Below are 17700 nucleotides of genomic sequence, written 5' to 3' on the forward strand. Positions count from 1 at the left end.
AATAATTTTGTCTCTTATCTCCTGATTAAAATACAGCTTTAAACTTGCTCTAGTTCAAAAAATTATTCAAGGAATCTTATGGGCTGTATTTTTACAGGAGGTTAGGCTAGGTTAATACTGTGGTCCGTCTGGCCTTATCTGTGAACATATTTGCAGTTCTGATGAATTTCAGTTCTGATGAAAGACTTTAAGGGGCCCTTTCTACTAAGGTCATGTATTTGTGATCTTTTTCAGAGCCAGATTTCAGTTGCTTCGTTTGGAAAAAATACAATTGTTTACCTATTAAATCAAGGTTGTGTAAGAGGGCTTCTTTGGGTTTGTTTGGGTTTTTTTTCCCCAGTGTTTGGAGGGGAGGGGTAGTTTGGTTCTTTGGGTTTTTCCCCAGTCAAAAGCTATCAAGCAGAATATCTGAAGTGCTCAGAAGAACCCACATTAGTTCCTGCACCCAAAGGTCTGTGCTATCATGGATGTCTGTCTGTTTGGTGTTTGGCATCATCCCCTTTTCTCACAGAGTAGTAGGTGGGTAGGAAGAGGAGATCACAGGGTTGCAGAAGAGCAGAGGAAAATCTGAATCAGAGGGAAGCATTTTAAAGGCTGAGCCTGAAGAGGGAAGGCAAACTATGACTTCCAGTTAAGGGAAGAGATTAGACTGTAAGTCAATGGGAAACCAAGGCAATCTGAAGAAAAGAAAAAAATCGGTGGGTGGCTAAAGAAGATGAGTCAGCTATGGCAGACTAGATAGGGTTGGGAACTGATAGACCTGGGGAGGTTTGTAACAGTTAATTAATTATTTGGGATAGTAGAAATAAGGATGGCTAATCTGTTTGAATATTTGAGATAGGAACCAGTGAAAGAAGTACACTGAAAATACCAATTTATCTGGACAGCTATTCCATCCTACTGGATGTCTTAGGCCGCTTGGTGTCTTTGGCAGCTGCCTAAAAACTGTTTTGACTCCATTTACTCAAATAATAAAAGTCTATACAAAGAGTCATGACTTATCCTTGCGGGACCATATGCCTGAAAATTTGGGAAGATATTGGTCTTTTCCCATTTCCTTTTTTTTTTTTTAATCAAAGAAAAACTCTGCATTAAAGTGCAGTTTTGCAAAGGCAATTTGAATTGTGAAACACTAAAGATATTCCAACATTTGCCTTCCTTAAGAGCTTGTGAACTGGGAGCTGCATGACAAAGCTCTAAGTAAAAAATTTCATTTCTCTCTAAATGAGTTATTCTTATTATTCCTTTCTTGTGATCATGTTTGACCTTTTAGTCCTTATTTCAAACCAAGACTCTTTTCATCGTAAGGAAAACCAGTCACAGGGGGAAAGTATATTCTGGATAGCATTTACACAGAAGAATTGGGTTTTCTTGGTGGTTTCTTACCTATAAAAACTTGGGTACTGACTGCTCACACAGCTCTGCCCTTACACACTTGGTGAGTTGATGTCCAATTCACTGCAGTTTTCTTGCACCTTCACAAGTCTCTCTGCAGACAGCTGAGTTCTCTGATCTTGAGAAAGGCTATCCTGTGGAGTCTTCCCTCCTGCATCGTTCATGGAATGTAGGACTAGAACGGAACACAAAAAGGTCATTCATCTTCCTTGTCTTGGCATGATTGAAACCATTCACAACAGATGTTTCTTCAACCTATCTCTGAAGTCCTTTGGAGATTAACCACTGTTTAGAGAAGCCATTTCCTTAGGTTGTTCAAAGTGCTTAAGTAGCCTTACTCCTGGAGAAGCTGATCTAGCCTAAATTTGTTACAATTTAAACTTGTTGGCAGTCTCATCCACAGGAAATGTACCAAAAATATGTCTTACTGCCCTCTTTGTGTATCTGTTAACCACTTCTACACCTCCCTGAGGCAGAGTGCATTTACAAGACTTGTAACAATTTTTGTTTGCAGGCCTCTACTTCATTGCAAATGTAAACTAATTGTTTGGCATTATTGATTTTCTTGATCATTACTTACCTTGTTATTCTATAGGTGCAGAAAAATTGTGTTTTTCAAGGTACTGGAAGTGAAATGGAAGATAACTGATTCCCCATCCCCTTTATTCTTCCACACCCCTTTTTTTTAAGAGCTCTTGTGAATACAAGTGCTTCAGAGTATTTTATGTAGAGAATTACTAGTTTACTGAGAAGCAGTTTTCAACTCCAGAAAAGGTCTTGGGAAGTGTAGCCCTTAATGAAATTAATAGGCATTAAAGACCCATGACAAAGATGATGATGATGCTCTTCATACAGTGCTAGGAATAATACTTGGGTATTAGAAGCAGACACAAAGACTAGATGTTAGTGCTTGTTTTCATAAAAACTGTACCAAATCTTGCATTGTACTTGAGGGACCTGACCAGTCAGACCTGGGGTGGCCATGACACTGTGGAGCAAACATGCATGGACCTGGGTGTCATTGGCTTTCCAGCCCAACTGGGCATGGGCAGAAGCTGGCTGCTGTTTCCAAAGGCTTCTGCCTGGTGCACTGGCTCTAACTAAACCTCTGGAGAAAATGGAACAGGAGAATCAAAATCACTGGTTTAGCAAAAGAGTTAAACTGCAGTAACTTGAACCCTTTCATTTTGAATTGCTGCTGCAGGACTCTTTAAGGATACAGACTTTCAAAATACTCCATTGCAGAAAGCAGTATGAATTAAAATAAAAATAAAACCAGAATGATGTAACTTAACTCTTTAATCTTTCTCAGTTGTCTTCTCTTACAAACTATTTACTATCTAGTACTAACAGCAGAAGGAGATAATCTGCAAAATCTTTACAACTTCTGGTACACTCTCCCAGTGACAAAAAAGATTGGAAAAGATAGGATAGGTGGATGTTTGTTTTGCAACATATAAGAAACAAATTCTGGTTTTGGTTTTGGGGTCTATTTACTACTTCTACCTTTTTAATAGAATTGATAATGTACCTTCTGTCTTAAAAATAAATATGTAAATAATCTTGTCTCTAGTTTATTGCTGTGATCTGCCCATCTTTAGATCAGTACGAGCTGCTGTTTTTGGGATAAACTGAATTGTGTCTTCTCGATAAAATCGTGGGCAGAGTTAGGCACGTGTATTCAGTGGGAGGAGATTGGTGCCCAGCCTGCCAAGCAGTCTTTGTCCCCATACAGTCAAAACCAGGCCATTTCTCAGAATGGTTTGTCTCTCTTTCTGCACTCATGCACAGATATCAACTGTATGGAAATGAGGCTACGAATGAGGAAAGAGTAACAGTGCTCCTAGCCTCACATTGGATTGGGATGTGATGGATGTGTGCACCTGGTGTTGCCTCTGCACTTGATCATCACACTGCTATGTACCCTCTGCTAATTGTTAGAACTAAATGGTCCCAAAGTGTGCAAATATAGGGGCCCTGCTTTTTTCATTTCTCCTTTTTTTCCCCATGAATTTTTCCCTTTAAATAATTTACACAGATTTGTTCCTGGGTTTTGCAGATCACTTCTCAATGTTTTTCTCTTTACTTGTGTTCAAAATTGTAAATACAAATGTGGCAACAGAGTCCTCGCTTTCTCAGGGTATAATTTGATTTTAGGAAGACTGAAGAGGCTTTCTTACTCTATGTAAAATATGAAGGATTTCAGTGGATTAATATTTTTTTTTTTACTTTGGTAGGTGACACAGTTGATGATCAAAGTAGAGAGTCAAAGGATAAAACCTCATTTCCAGAGACCAGACCAATGTACAATCAGCCTCCACAGGTAGGAGACTATTTCCTTATGCACACATGATGAAACTGCCATTGCAGCTCATTTAAGAAACACGAATGTCCTGCAGAAAATGGTTTCACCATAATCACATCTTCCATTGGCTGAGTGACTCTCAGTCTTCCTTGTCATCTGTCATAAAAACAGCCCTGCTACTGATTAGATGGCAATAATATCAAGCCCACTGCTGTGGATTTGAAAAAGAAACAGTAAAAAGCTTGGCTGTATGGTATTGCCGAATATCTTATTTTTATACTTGAGTTGTGCAACCATGAAACTGTAACTAGAATGTTAATGAGCTGCACAGAAGCATTAATGTGGTGAGTATTGATGGAAAATGTCACACATTTACGTAAGTCATATTTCCACAACTGCCATTATGAGTAACATGTTGTAAATGTGTGAGTGTAATAGACTGTCTTTATTGTGTGTTTCCTTTCTGTTTCTCTATTGTATGGATGTAAATCTGAACTTCTTGTTCTTTGCTTCATTTGATACATGTTTAGAGGCAAGAGCTTTTCAGAATATTTCTGCATATGATGTACACATATTTTCTTCTCCACCTCCTCTGAAAATGTTTTTATACCAAGTATGAGCCTGTTTTGCATTGCCATATAGTTTAAGACATTTGCAAGGTGATTGAGAGATGTTTGGCTTGGACTTTTTGTGCTTTTGTGGTAGTTCATTCTTTTTGCTTGACCTATACTGTCTCTTTTTCCCATATCTCACCTTGGTACTAACAGTGTCTGTCTGTCTCTTTTCAATGTCATTTCAATATTTATTATTGCTAAGTCCCTTGGTATAATGACATTTTTTCCATCTATAAGAGTGGCCTGTATGTATGTATGTATGGCCTGTAGTCTTCTTTTTTAATTTAAAATTTAAAACTGTGTCCTATACAGAAATCTTTAATTCATCATAAGTAATAAGTGGTTTGCCTTCTGATAATGTGGAAGTATGAATTAGTTCCAATTAATTGCAAAGTTTTGGTCTGACTTTTAGATCTGTGAACATCTGAGCCAGGGTGTTTGCAACTGAAATCCTGCAGATCTGGGCAGTATAATTAATTGATGTTATAGTTATTCACTGGACAAATGTAGTTTCCCTTAATGTGATGTCATGGGGATGGTGAACTGCTAGTTACTGCAGCCTCAGTGGTTTGTTCAGTTCTGTGGAATTTCAGGAAAAGAGGAACTTGTATAGATTTTAAGTTTTATGAGTTAGAGAGAAGAAGCAAAGTTTTCAAAATCAAATAGCAGATATTACAGTGAAAATGAAACAAAGATTTATTTTCACCTTTCTATTAAAATACTTACATGTGACAGAACTACTCATATGAGATGGCTTGTGACAGAATCTTTTAAATTAAGATTCAGCACTTGGTAGTATTTAGGAAATTCATTCCAGTCTAGATTTCAGTATTTGGACATCACATTTACTCAAAGGAATTCTCAAGGTCTCAAATTAAGTAGAATAATTGTGAATCATGGAAATTAAATGGATAATTCTGGCCATTAGGAAGGCAATATTCCTCCTTGCAGTGGTGAGTATATTTTTTTAAATTTGTGGGAGAACTTTACCAATTTAGGAAACTGGAAAAGCATTGTTTTGCATATTCAGTATGACATAGAACATCAATTGAAATAATAATCTTGTTAGTATTAAAACACAAATTCTTCATAAATGTAGAACTATGTTAAAATATAGTTGTTAGGCTGCAAAGTGGCATCAGATATTTGTCATGCAGAACTGAACAAAAGAACATTTAGTCCATCTTTCAATTGCTGGAAACCAGCTTTTATTTTTAATTATAAACTATTTCACTACTTATTAGATACTAACTTCATGAAATATGAAAAGTGCTTTAGGAAAAGTGATTTAAAGAATTGTGAAGTAATATTTTGTTCATGTATCACTTCCTTATTTAAAGGGGAAATGAGGTTGAGTTTGATTTTTTTAAAGAAAGTATCTTCTGGGGTATTTTTTGGTAATGGCCATCATCTTTGGAATTTCCCATTTACTTAGGTACCATTAGATTTGTTTGCTGTACAATCACTGAATTGTCAAGTGCATATTTTTGCATAATCTTGTATAAATTATTTAAACTAATACACAGGTAAAAGTTTAAAGCAGCATAATCTTGCTGCAAGCAGGAACATGTAGGAGAACCTTTTGTAACCCTTGCCATGCCTGCAGTTGGCGTTGTTTTCAGGGGTTTGGATAGTACATGTGTGTTAGGGGAAATATGCAGGTATTTAGAAACTTGGAGGAAGAGTGTTCTCAAAAGCCAACTTTAGCCCAAACATTTTGTCTTCTGCTTCAGACAGAAGCTCCTGCTTGGAGCAGACCCATATGGAGTGTCCTGTCCATCTCCACAGTATGGACAGCGGTTTGGCAGGGTCATCTCCTGAGGGTGGTCAGTCCTAAGGGGATGTGTTGTCCAGCAGGGTCCTGAGTGCTCTGGGCCTAATCAAGCATGTCTGATCCCACTGAAGTTGCTTCAGGCTCATGAACTAAAAGTCACACACACATTTAAGTGCTTTTCTGGATTGGGTCCAAAATGGTTAGTGCTCTGCAGGGCCAAAAACTTAAATTAGTCTTATTAGTGACTAAATTACTAAATTAGTGACCGTGAAATACAAAGCTTCTAATTTTAACTGCAACACAATCATAATAGAAAGACACACTATGGTGGGGTTTTTTTATGCTTATGATTTTTCCGTTATTACAGTACAATTTCCAGATAATTCAATCTTTATCTGCTTTCACTGGGAATTTGAGGTTATAGAAAATAGCAGAATGGAAAAGTTAGTTTTGATACATGAAGAGTGTTAGAAACCCCAGTAATGTGGTGAGGTTATTTTTGATAATGAGCTATTCCACTGGTAAAGCAAATTAGTGCAGCCATGTATTTTTGCCCTATTGTGAGAGCAATTATGTAGCATATCTATTAGGAGACATAAAAAATATTTTGGACAGATGGTATGGCTGTGAATTAGGATTTATGAAGATTATTGTATGTCTGGTGTCCAGGACACCTGGGATTATTGCACTGATGTAAGAAACAACAACAAAAAAATTACATTTCTGGTAATCGCTGCAGTGTTTTGTGTCTCCCTACTGTCACCTTAAGAAGCAGCTCATGTTTATTTGATCTTGCACTTCTGGATAATCTGACATGCGCTCTTTAGCCAACTGATGTCAGCAGATTTAATGGGGGAAAACTGGACCAGTAAGTGTATTAAAATAAACTACCAAAAATGAGAGTCATCTTTAGATTGTAAATTGGGTTTTTTATCTTTCTATGTCTTTTTTTTTTTTCCTTATGGTCCTACTTCTCACTCAAATACTTAATAGCTATTGCCTTCTATCTAAGGAGCTTGTTATACGTTTTCTAGGGCAAGAGAGAATCCCCCAAGGGATTGCTTAATCCATAATTATCTAATTTATATGTTGCTGTTATAGCCACTCTTAATTATATACCTTGCTGTGATACTTACCATCTTAGGACTTAGTTTTCTTTATGAATTGTAATAGTTCTGTTATGGTTCTTGTGCCCTTTCTTTTCATAATTTGCTGTTAAAAGCTGAGAATATAGCAGATGGAAAGCCCACGTTTCCTGAAGTAAATTTAAAATTGTGTATGGTTTTCTGCATGTAGAAACAGGTGTGCACCATTTTAGGCAAGTATCTAAATAAATTAGGAAAAATATTTTTATGTATGAATTGGCATTGACTCATTAAAGTAATCCTTTATAAAGCTGCTGTGTAAGGATTCTGCATGGATGTCAACAACAGTTTCCTAGACATCTCGTATGGGGACATATGAGTCAATTGAAAAGACAGAAATACTATGAGTTCTAAAATATCAAGGAAGAGATAATGGGAGTTGTAAATCCACTGAGTAGGAGAAAAATAATTTAATTTTTTTTTACCCTTCTATTGAAATCAACAAGTGTTGCTGAAATTTACAGACTTTGAAGATATCCTTTAGAGCAAATCAGCTGATATAATTCCAGGGTATGAGTAATATTCCTGTTACCTTGTTTTCCTTTTTTTTTTAAATTAAAATTAATTGCTTCTATCAGAGCTATTATTGACTGGTTTTTCCTTAAGTTTATCAGTCTGGATTATTTTTACAAGTTACTGGCAAAGGAGTTATTACTGATCATGTCTCTGTTCAGTTACCAACTCTTGTTTTATGGTTCAGGGAGTCCCATATTTAAAATCGTAAGAAGGGTAGTCTGGGCTAGATTTGTTGCATCAGTTTAAATTCCCTACATTTACTTTAGAGAAAGTGGTTTATATTTCAATATAATTGTGATCACATTACTTGTGGTTAGTTTGCTCTCTTTTGACAAAATCCAGTATCTATCAAAAATGTTGTTGCTTAGCTTAGCTTTTTTTTTTAAAGCTCTCATAAAGTAGAATTCTAGTCATGGCCTGGTTAGACTAATTGCTTGTCATATGTCATATTAACGCTGAGATCTTCTTTTTCATATATAAAACCCTTAAAGCACGTTGGTCCATATTTTCTCTCTTAATTGCGTATGTAAGCAATAATCACTTAATGAAATTATCCACTCTTAGAAGGGACTGGAATAAGACTGTCTGCAGCAAGTCATCAAGCACGTGCTTTTCTCTGAATGCTGGTACCATCAGAAGAAAGATTTTATGTTTTCTTCAACTATCATGAATGATCATAATCTGTAAGAAGCGAAGTTTTAACATTGCATTTAAAGAAGGATGACTCGTGTTCAGCATTGGCAGCTGCAATGGACATCACCTTTCTTAGCTTCCTTCATCCTTTGTGTGTACAGTAAATACCTGGGACTTCTCTGGGGTATCCATGTGCAGCCATAGATCGAAAGTGCATGTTGAAACAGAGCTGCCATATGATAAGAAAGGCACAGTATATTGTTATGATCTTACTGAGAATGAAGGTAAATAGCCCATTCAGCTAAAAAAAATGAAATATTGCATATTACAGGTATTACGTTACTACTATTACATATTACAGCTATTACCGTGCAATAACATATTTACTTTTTTAAGTTTCATTATATCACAATGTTCATATTGCTCTCTGTTTGATAATTTACCAAAATGTTTAAGAAGTCTTTTCATTCTGGGAAGATCTCCAGAATATATTAGACCAGTGGACTTCTGTCTGCCCTCAACAATGGGACAACTCAGGGGGAAGGGGAGGGTTTATGTACACACTAGGTATAAATATATTAGGTATATGTACATACACATGCAAAATTTAAACAACATGATTATCCATGAGGAAGTCTGCTCCTCATACCACAAAGAATTACAGTTGCAGTGGCCTCACAAACAACACTTTATAAACTATGGCTTGTGCAATCTATTGACCCAGGGTCAACCAGTAAGACCTGGGGGTGCCTTTCAAGACTATCCCCTGGTAGGGCTTTTCTCAATTCTAAAGTGAATAGTTGGACTTGTTGTCTGTGTAACATGACACACATCTGGGCTTAGTTCAGATACTTAGCAATCACAGTAGCATCATTAATACTATGTCCATTGTCTTTTTTCTAAAGGAACGCATTATATTTTTAGATATAGGGAACTTGAGTGGGAATTGAGAGATGTGAATTGACGTGGTTGTCACCAGCTTCCTCTCTGAACTTAGAAAACAGTTCATTTTGAAAAACATAATACAGTGCTGTCTTACAAAGCACTGTTCTGTAGCACTTTGCAAGTGTGAAGTACTGTTAAACCCTTTGTTTAACTTCAGCTGAGATTTCAGTACAAGAACTGGGGAAGCCTTACAGTCTTCTAAGATGGCACATGAATGTTCTCTCTGGCCAGCAAATACATGTAAACACAACAAATGGATTGGAGCATCCCCCTCTCCCACAGCCCTGGCTGTGGAGTCCAGAGTCAGTGCTGCAGTCAGATTGCACAATTTTGAGGTTTGAGCAACAGAAGACAAAATGACATCCTGTAGGGAAAGAACAACACACAGGCATGGTATATTTTCATAATTCAGTGCCTATAAATATGTACCCATATGTAAAAAGTTCATAAAATAGTGTAATTGGCCTGATTTGCAGTCTCTCTCTCCTCTTTATGAGGCTTTAGTAAAGGGACATATACGTCAAGTGGTGATCAAGGCACGTGTCTGCAAAAGCACACTTTGCATACCTCCCTATTTAGTTTGGGCAGAAACTCACTATATGTTTGATTTAATTGCTTGCTCATTCAGTTATGTTGATTGGTTATTTGTAGAAAGAGATTCTCAAACTAGGTGCCCAGATGTTCCCATCACATTTTTTAGCCTTTCTGTAATTTTGGGATCTTCTGACTAGCTTAATCCCAGATAAAACTACTGATTATCCTGTATCTCTTGCCCAAATACATGGGGTTAGACTAAAAGCCAGTAATGCTGGTTCACTTTGCTGCTGTCAACAAATTGATCAGTCAGTCATGCTGCTTCTCAGAGCAACCCTTCTGGGCTTTCCAAATATTAAGATTGATCTAAAGTGCAATGTAGATCATACATCACTTGATGAGGCTGTGTGTGAATATGGTACAGTGATGTTTACAATGGACTCATTAGCATAGAATGGTTGGTGAAAGACTGTAGTGTAGGGCAGCTCATTAACAATTACTACAAACACCAAGTAAGGAAAACAACAATGTCTTTGGGTTAGTTGCACTGCCACTTTCAGGGGGAAAAGAATAACCAAACACAAAAGTCACCACGCATAGCAGTAGGCAGTCCATTTTAATGGAAAGGAAACATGACATGAAAATTGACCCATTTCAGCACATAATGCTGATATTGGCAAGACAGGAATATGTTTCTCTGTACTTTCCATCAGTGTTGTTTGATCCTTTCACTACAGTGTACTTCTGCTGCAATTTTTGCCTTTAAAAAAACCAAACCAGAACTCACAGCTCCTGTCCTTCTTATGAAAGGCTGTGCTTTGGGAAGCACATATTCAAATTTTGTTCTACAGCACTTTTTAATAATACAAAATAAAATGTAAGTTATTTGTTTACAATTTGCTTTTCTTTGCCTCCACAGTACTACAAATTTTAAGAATGCATTTCTAGTGTTGTAATGTGATTAGCATTCCTGCTAGATAAAAACAGATCTATCTTTAAAAAAAAATGTACCCTTCTTCCTCTTCTTTGTAATCTAATTATTTTCCATCCATAGAGAGCAAGGAGGGTCAAAGAGATCCCCATATTTGAAAGAGATGGACCAGTATTCGTTTCTTTTTATTTATTTAATTAATTATTTTGCTTTTTGCTGCTTTAAGAGTGATGACACTTTTATTCCTGAATCTGAAAAGCCCGATCAGTAGGTGCTGAGGACAACTCAGTCTTGTTGCTGTTTGTAGACTGAAGCTTTACAAACTCTGGCTCCTGGTAACCTGTTTGCCGAAGGTGGTGTTGACAAGTGCTCCAGTTACAGACGGGGTATGGAGGAAATTAAAGTCAAATATCTATCCTTCCTTTCTCTTACTGGCCCAAATCTCTATGGACAGAGCAGGTGGAAAGTTGTGTGACAGGATACTTGCTTAATTTACTTTTTTTGGCACTAAAATATTTTGAGTTTGTAAACAGGACATATTGCTAGTCTTGCCCATGCTTGGAATTTAAGTAGCATGATAAAAACCTCAGAACATATCACTTAGTACAGCAATTTTTGTTCATGTGTCTCTGTAAGAATCCATCCAGGGGTTTAGTTACTTTACAAAATTCTTGAAAGTATGGCTGAGGATGTTCCCAGGTATTGCTGGAGGAAAATTCACCTGAGTTGAGACTGCTAATTATTTTCTGTTCGCTCTACTTACCTTCTTTTCTGAAAACTAAATCCAAGATAATTTCCTTTTCCTTTCGTCTGGTAGAAATTGTAATCCCACTGTCTTTTTCCTCACGTTGTTAATGATGTTCTAGGGAGACATTTCATTGATGTTGCTGGCTCCCTCAGCTGCTCAAGAAGAAATTTACTTTTCTTCTTAAAAAAATGCCAAAACCATCAACAAAACCAGCTTCTGATCTACACTTTTCACAGTTACTCTAATTTGCTGAAAAATGTATTGGCTTCATTTTTGTGTGAAACTATGCCAAATATTTTCTTACTTTTTTTAATATTTCATTGTCAAAGTTTTTTGGGTTTTTTTTTGGCAGACAGCTTTCTTTTGCATTCAAATCATTGGATTTTCATACAGTTAGTACAGTAATGAGAGAATGCAGTATTATCCCTCATTTTCGAGGTTCTGCTCCATGGGCATCTACCATCTCAGAGAAGCTGTCATATTTTTCCTACCAGAGAAGGTTACCCTGTTGGAGCTTCTACAACAGCAGGGAACAAGGGGTAGAGAGACATGAATGTAGAGACCCAGTTTGTCTAGGCTTCTGCTGTTCAGGGTATCAGCCTCCTAAAAGTCTTCAGGATATTTTTTTGCTTGAAGCAGTAGAGAAAATACCATATCTTGTTGTCACTAACTACGTTGACCAAATGTAGCTGCTAAATTAAAACAGATTATTTAAATGCTGTTTTTTAATTTTTTTAATTTTTTAGGTTTAATTACACAATGAAGTTTCATATTAAATTAATTTCTTAGTATATTCTCTGGCCAAATTGAAAGTCAGTTATCTGAGTTTTGCATTACATCATGAGTGAAGGTAGCAGCAAAATAAATGTAAATACTTTGTGCTTCTGGATGATACTGAAGTTACAAAACAAATCCATTATCAGCATTTATCAGACTTGCCTGTTCATTTTGCAATATATTGACTTGTCCTTCACTTCTGATTTGTGGCTGTGCAATGCAGTGCTGGATGTCTAGAGCTGTGTGCATTTTCAATTACAGTTCTTCTGGCTTGCAGTGCTCTTACTATAATAATTTTCATTAACTTTTTAATCTTCCAGCACACATGCTACAGGAAAAAAGGAAAAAAATCTGGCCTAGTTAGTACCATTTCCTGGCAGTGGCAGAAGCACAACATGCTAAATATTGTTCGTATTGCTTATTATGTTGAGATCTTTGCTATGAATAGCTTGCATAGTACTTTGAAGGAACAGAGGAACTAGATAAACTGTTCCTTGTGGAACCCACACCACTGTCTTTCTTCTAAGATAATTTTTATTCCAATATTTGCGTTGCAGAGGGGACTGTTGTCCAAAATTCACATGTAAAGACGGTGCTCTAAAACTCAGGGGTCTCAGAGAGGAATGGGGAGGCAGCAAAAAAGGAACCCTGCTACTGAGGGGCATAAGTGTTGATACAGGTCTTCAGTTATCAGACCCAACAGTGGTGAAATTGGTTGGGATAGAAGGAAAGATAAGAGCATAATTACTTTCATTAATGGTGGGAAATTAATGATTATTATTTTTAATAAAGCTTTACAACATTTTCTGTTTCTTATTTCTGCTTTCTTTTAGGTTCACAGTCTTCTTTTCATGTTGCATCTTATCCCTGTTTGTTCACAATTTTATAGTTTCTCATTATAGGTGCCCACATTTTTCATGCTTTGGTTCTCTGTCTTCAGACAATTACTGAATTAAGTAAATAGTAGGAGTTATGAATAAAAGAATAAAAGTAGGAATTAGAAATAAAAACATTATACAATTTTGGTTATATTAAATTCAATATATTTGTTAAACTTATCACTAACCGCCCCCCAAATATTTCGCATGACATATTGTTATTATAGAGGATTGAGTTAAAACACAACCTTCCTCATGTACTGGTCTGAGTTTGCAAAATTGATAACAAAGAAAATCAGGTTTTTTCCAAGGGTGATGAAACGAGGTAGTTGGTTTAGATGCTAGATATGAAGTCTTTGTGGTACTTAAGAATACTTTTCAGGGTAGAATTACATTCTGTAAGTGTCTCATAAATAAAACTCACAGGCATCTCTAGTATTTACTAGGATAATTAAGCTAACACACTTCAACCATGGAACATTCAAAGTATCCAGAGTTCAAATGGCAACCTTGCAGTTCTTCCCCTCTGCAGAGGTTAACAGTTTTATGTCTGTTTGACAGGGGAAGAAGCACGTACTAATTGCAGCAAGTTTATTCTGCATTTACACTATAGAATTGTTCTGGTAATCACACTTTTCTAATTGCTTTAATGCCAGTAAGGATTCAGAAATGTACATCATTATTGATACTGAAAGTGTGATTTAGCAAAGATTCTCCTAATGTTTTTTGCAGGTCAGAATACTCCATGAGGAGCTTTGCTGTAATAAAGAAAAACTGTACAATGTCAGAAGTACTTTTCATTGTTTCTTTAGAATTTTTTTCTTTAAGATTTCAGTGACATTAACATTCCATTCTAGTCTAAGAAACAGCTGAAAAGTATGCTTTAGAGGAGAAAGAAAATTACCTAAGATGTATGTCACAAATTAGTAAAAATATTCTTAAATTCTTATTTTAAAAAATGTTTCTGCTTAACGCTGAATAACAATATTGATAAACTTGTACATGTAGGAGGAGCTCTTTAAGAAAGACAAATCACTGCTGTATTACAAAATGAGAGTCATAAGAAGCTTGGAAACAAGAGTCCAAAGCAAATGGGAAAGCTGATTTCCACTGACAACCATTCTTACTTCTAAAAGTCTTTCCAAGGACCTAATGTTAACCCAAAGCTCTCAGCCTGTAGGTCTGCCCTACTGCAACCCCTGACAGCATCGATTTTGGCCATTATTACAATCCCAGACACTGCATTTCTGATAAGAAAGCAAGCAAGCAACCAGAAGAAATTTGGATATAGCTACAAGCTAGTGCAAGGTCTCAAGCACTTCTTACATCTAATTTTGCCCTCCCAGCTACAAATAACTCTTTTCTTGAGTCTCTGGTGGGCAGGGATGACTAAAATTTTGAGTGAACCTTGAAAGAATAGCAGCTCTCATTATTCACATGTGCTTTTCTGAACCATCTCAGGGCCATCTGTGTTGTGCTTGTCCAGGTGGGTTTTTCCCTTCGTAGAGTTCTGTACTTGAGAATTATTATGTCATGCACTTTCCCTACATCCAGCAAGGTTTTACTGATCCTGTTTGGACATCAGAAGGAATTTCCTCACAGAAAGAGTTGTTGAAATTGGAATGGACTGCCCAGGGAGATGGTGGAGTCACTATCCTTGGAGGTGTTTAAGGAAAGACTGGACATGGAACTCAGTTCAAGGTCTGGTTGACAAGGTGGTGTTTAGTCATAGGTTGGATTCAATGATCTCAGAGGTCTTTTCCAACCTAAATGATTCTCAGAACTTAAATTTTTGAATACAAACCTTGTGAGTAATTTTTCTTTCTGCCTCTGTTCATCTTTGCTTTTACTATTTTTATTTGAAAAGTGAATTGTTGTCATCAATAAAGAATTCTGGAATTCCTACAAATTTTCTGAGGAGGTCCAGTGAATACCCTAAAGCATGCACCGAAACACATTGGAGAAACAACCCCATATGACAATTTCCATTTCTAGATACATCAGTAATTTTCTGCATAGTGCTAAATAAAATCTAGGTACCTTATGATACACTATTTCCTGTAATACCACGAAGTTACCTGAAATGAAGATCATATTTCTTTACCACCAGTAGCATAGCAGGTATCTGTCATAAGTATTATATTGCTGGATATTTGCTGAATATTCTGGAAGACTGAAGGTACTGTTTGTTTTTCAAGGCTGTTTGTAAAAGAAAAATAAGTCTGTTTCTGGGGTAAAAAAACCCTTTTTATAGAAAGTGTAAATTTTTTTAAATTAATCACTTTAGATAGAAAACCTTGTTCAAGGGTTTGGATGATAATAATGCTGGCACTAAGCTTTGATTCTCCTTCAGAGCACTGTAAATCCAGCTTCTCAGTACATTGTAAAATGTGCATTTTTTTCTTCCTCATGAGACTCTTGGCAAACTTTATCGTTAATACAAAGACATGCAGCAAATTAGATGTTTTTTAAAAACAGCTGAGAAACATCTTTTATAAAAGAGAAGAAATGAATAATTTACTTTAGAGGATAATTTCTTACTTCGTTAGTTTCAAAATAACATGTTGTTGTCAAAGCACAATTAGTATCTGGTGGCCAGCTACCATATATATTTACATAGTGTTTCTTTTATCCCTGTTCGTTTGGATTGCAGGCCAAGAATGCAGAAGACATCTTGCTTATTTGAATTAAATTTTATTGCCATACCTTATGTAATTTTTACTGATTTTTTGACTCCTTGGTGTCTGGTAAAATGTAAATCAGTGATCTTCTCGGTCCATTCAATTAATATTTCTCATAACAGGATTGTGTATCATAGCATTTGGCAGTGCTTAGTTTAGCTAATGTCCAGATAATATGCTCTGAATGGATTGTATTCTGGATAAATAAGTTAGGCATTTAAGTAGAAACCAGTGTGACTAATGTGCAATATCAAATTCTCTAGGACTTGCAGTTCTATATGCGCTTGAAGAATGCATGCATAAAGCAAAAGCCATTTCGTAACCTTGACCTCGGTTGCATCACATCATTTTGTGCTGCTGTTTGCAGTGGAACCAGTGTGCTCTCCTGGGCACCCATGGGTGACTGATGCTCTCTTCCAGAGGGTCCAGCTCTTCACCACTTAGACCATTTAAAGGATATCTTGATGGTTTGGAAGCACAAAAACCTGTCTAGTTTGATAGGGTCTTACACAGGAGGCCAACATCTAAATAAATATCACTGCAGGAATGCCCAGAAACAGTCCTGCATTGCAAAGGGCAATGACTGCCTGTGATGACTGCATTAGGCAGAACAGAAAAAATATTTCTTGCTGCCTGAATTCTTCAGGACAGGAACATTTTTCTTCATATAGATAAGTAATAGAAAATGTGACTTGTTATAAATGAAAAAGAGAATGTGGACTTTTGGACATAATTAAAAGTAACAGTCTTCATGGGAGAGACTGTGGTGGATTATATCTGAAACTGAAATAGGAAATTTAGACTCCTTTTCCATTTATGCTGTAAACTGATCTTGTCATATTGGGCCCAATATCTCCTCATGAGGGTTTGAGTAAATTGAGACCCAAAGACCAGTGGATTAAAATCAGATTATAGCATTTGTTAAACTGACACTTTTCTTTGTTTCTGACTTACCTGCACTATGTTTATCTCAACCATTTTGGGCTTTCTTTATGGTACTGTTTTGACTGTTCAAATAGAATCATTATCTATTGAGACTATTAAGAACCTCACTGACAGTATGCGGAGATTGAGTTTGGCAAAATGATGCTTTCACAGTAAAATAATTCTGATGTAATTCATCCTTCCTTACTGCAGTCTTGCTTTCAAACATGGAGTGGGACTTGGGAGTAAGCAAAGATGGTCCTTGCTGTATCACTGTCACTACATGGTATCTGCTGTGTACAGAAAGGGTTGTAATTTCTGGGTCTGCCCATTTAGCACCATTCTAACAAATGTAAGGTTTCTGGAGGAGAAAAGATCCGAGATGCTTTGTTCTCACTCTGACTTTTTCCCCGCCTTTGAAATTAGTTTTGCCACTTGATGGTCAAATTTCCATTGTAAATTTTGTTCACCCAGCTTGTGGGACAATTAAGATATAAACAGGTGTTCATAAAAGTATAATTTGCCAATCAAAATAAACATTAACTTCTAGGGATTTCTGATTATCATCTGAATGATGGGAATAGGACAGCAAGTGAAAGGATCGGTTTTCCCTGAAATGTGGGAGGGGAGGGAGGCAGAAAGGTCTTTGAAGGTCTAGTTTAATTGATTCCTAGATGTAACCCTGTTTTTCATCTGGGGCTTTCTGGCTCTCCTTCAGATTATAGGAATGATGTAATACAGGCAAATACCAGCACCTCAATACATGGTCCATAAGTTACTTCTTTCAAGAGGGAATGTAATAAATTCGTGCAGAGTAGAAATTAAGTGAAGTTTTTAAGTTTACAGCAGCAACAAGTTTAAGGACTCATCTGAAGTGTTGTGGAGTGTTCTTTCAGATAA

At 36.5% G+C, this 17700-nt stretch overlaps 1 protein-coding gene across 4 annotated transcripts in view; it reads left to right on the forward strand.

Moving 5' to 3' along the window:
- Nucleotides 1-17700, forward strand: part of UMAD1 (UBAP1-MVB12-associated (UMA) domain containing 1) — a 77731-nt gene that overhangs the window by 56768 nt on the left and 3263 nt on the right. For all 4 annotated transcript variants that reach the window (XM_085050793.1, XM_085050792.1, XM_085050795.1 and 1 more), the window contains exon 3: nt 3633-3718. In XM_085050793.1, the coding sequence (XP_084906919.1) occupies nt 3633-3718 (86 nt within the window). The remainder of the gene's footprint in view (nt 1-3632; nt 3719-17700) is intronic.

This window comes from Lichenostomus cassidix, chromosome 2, assembly GCF_008360975.1.
Source record: "Lichenostomus cassidix isolate B80296 chromosome 2, HeHo_3.0, whole genome shotgun sequence".
Classification (NCBI taxonomy): domain Eukaryota; kingdom Metazoa; phylum Chordata; class Aves; order Passeriformes; family Meliphagidae; genus Lichenostomus; species Lichenostomus cassidix.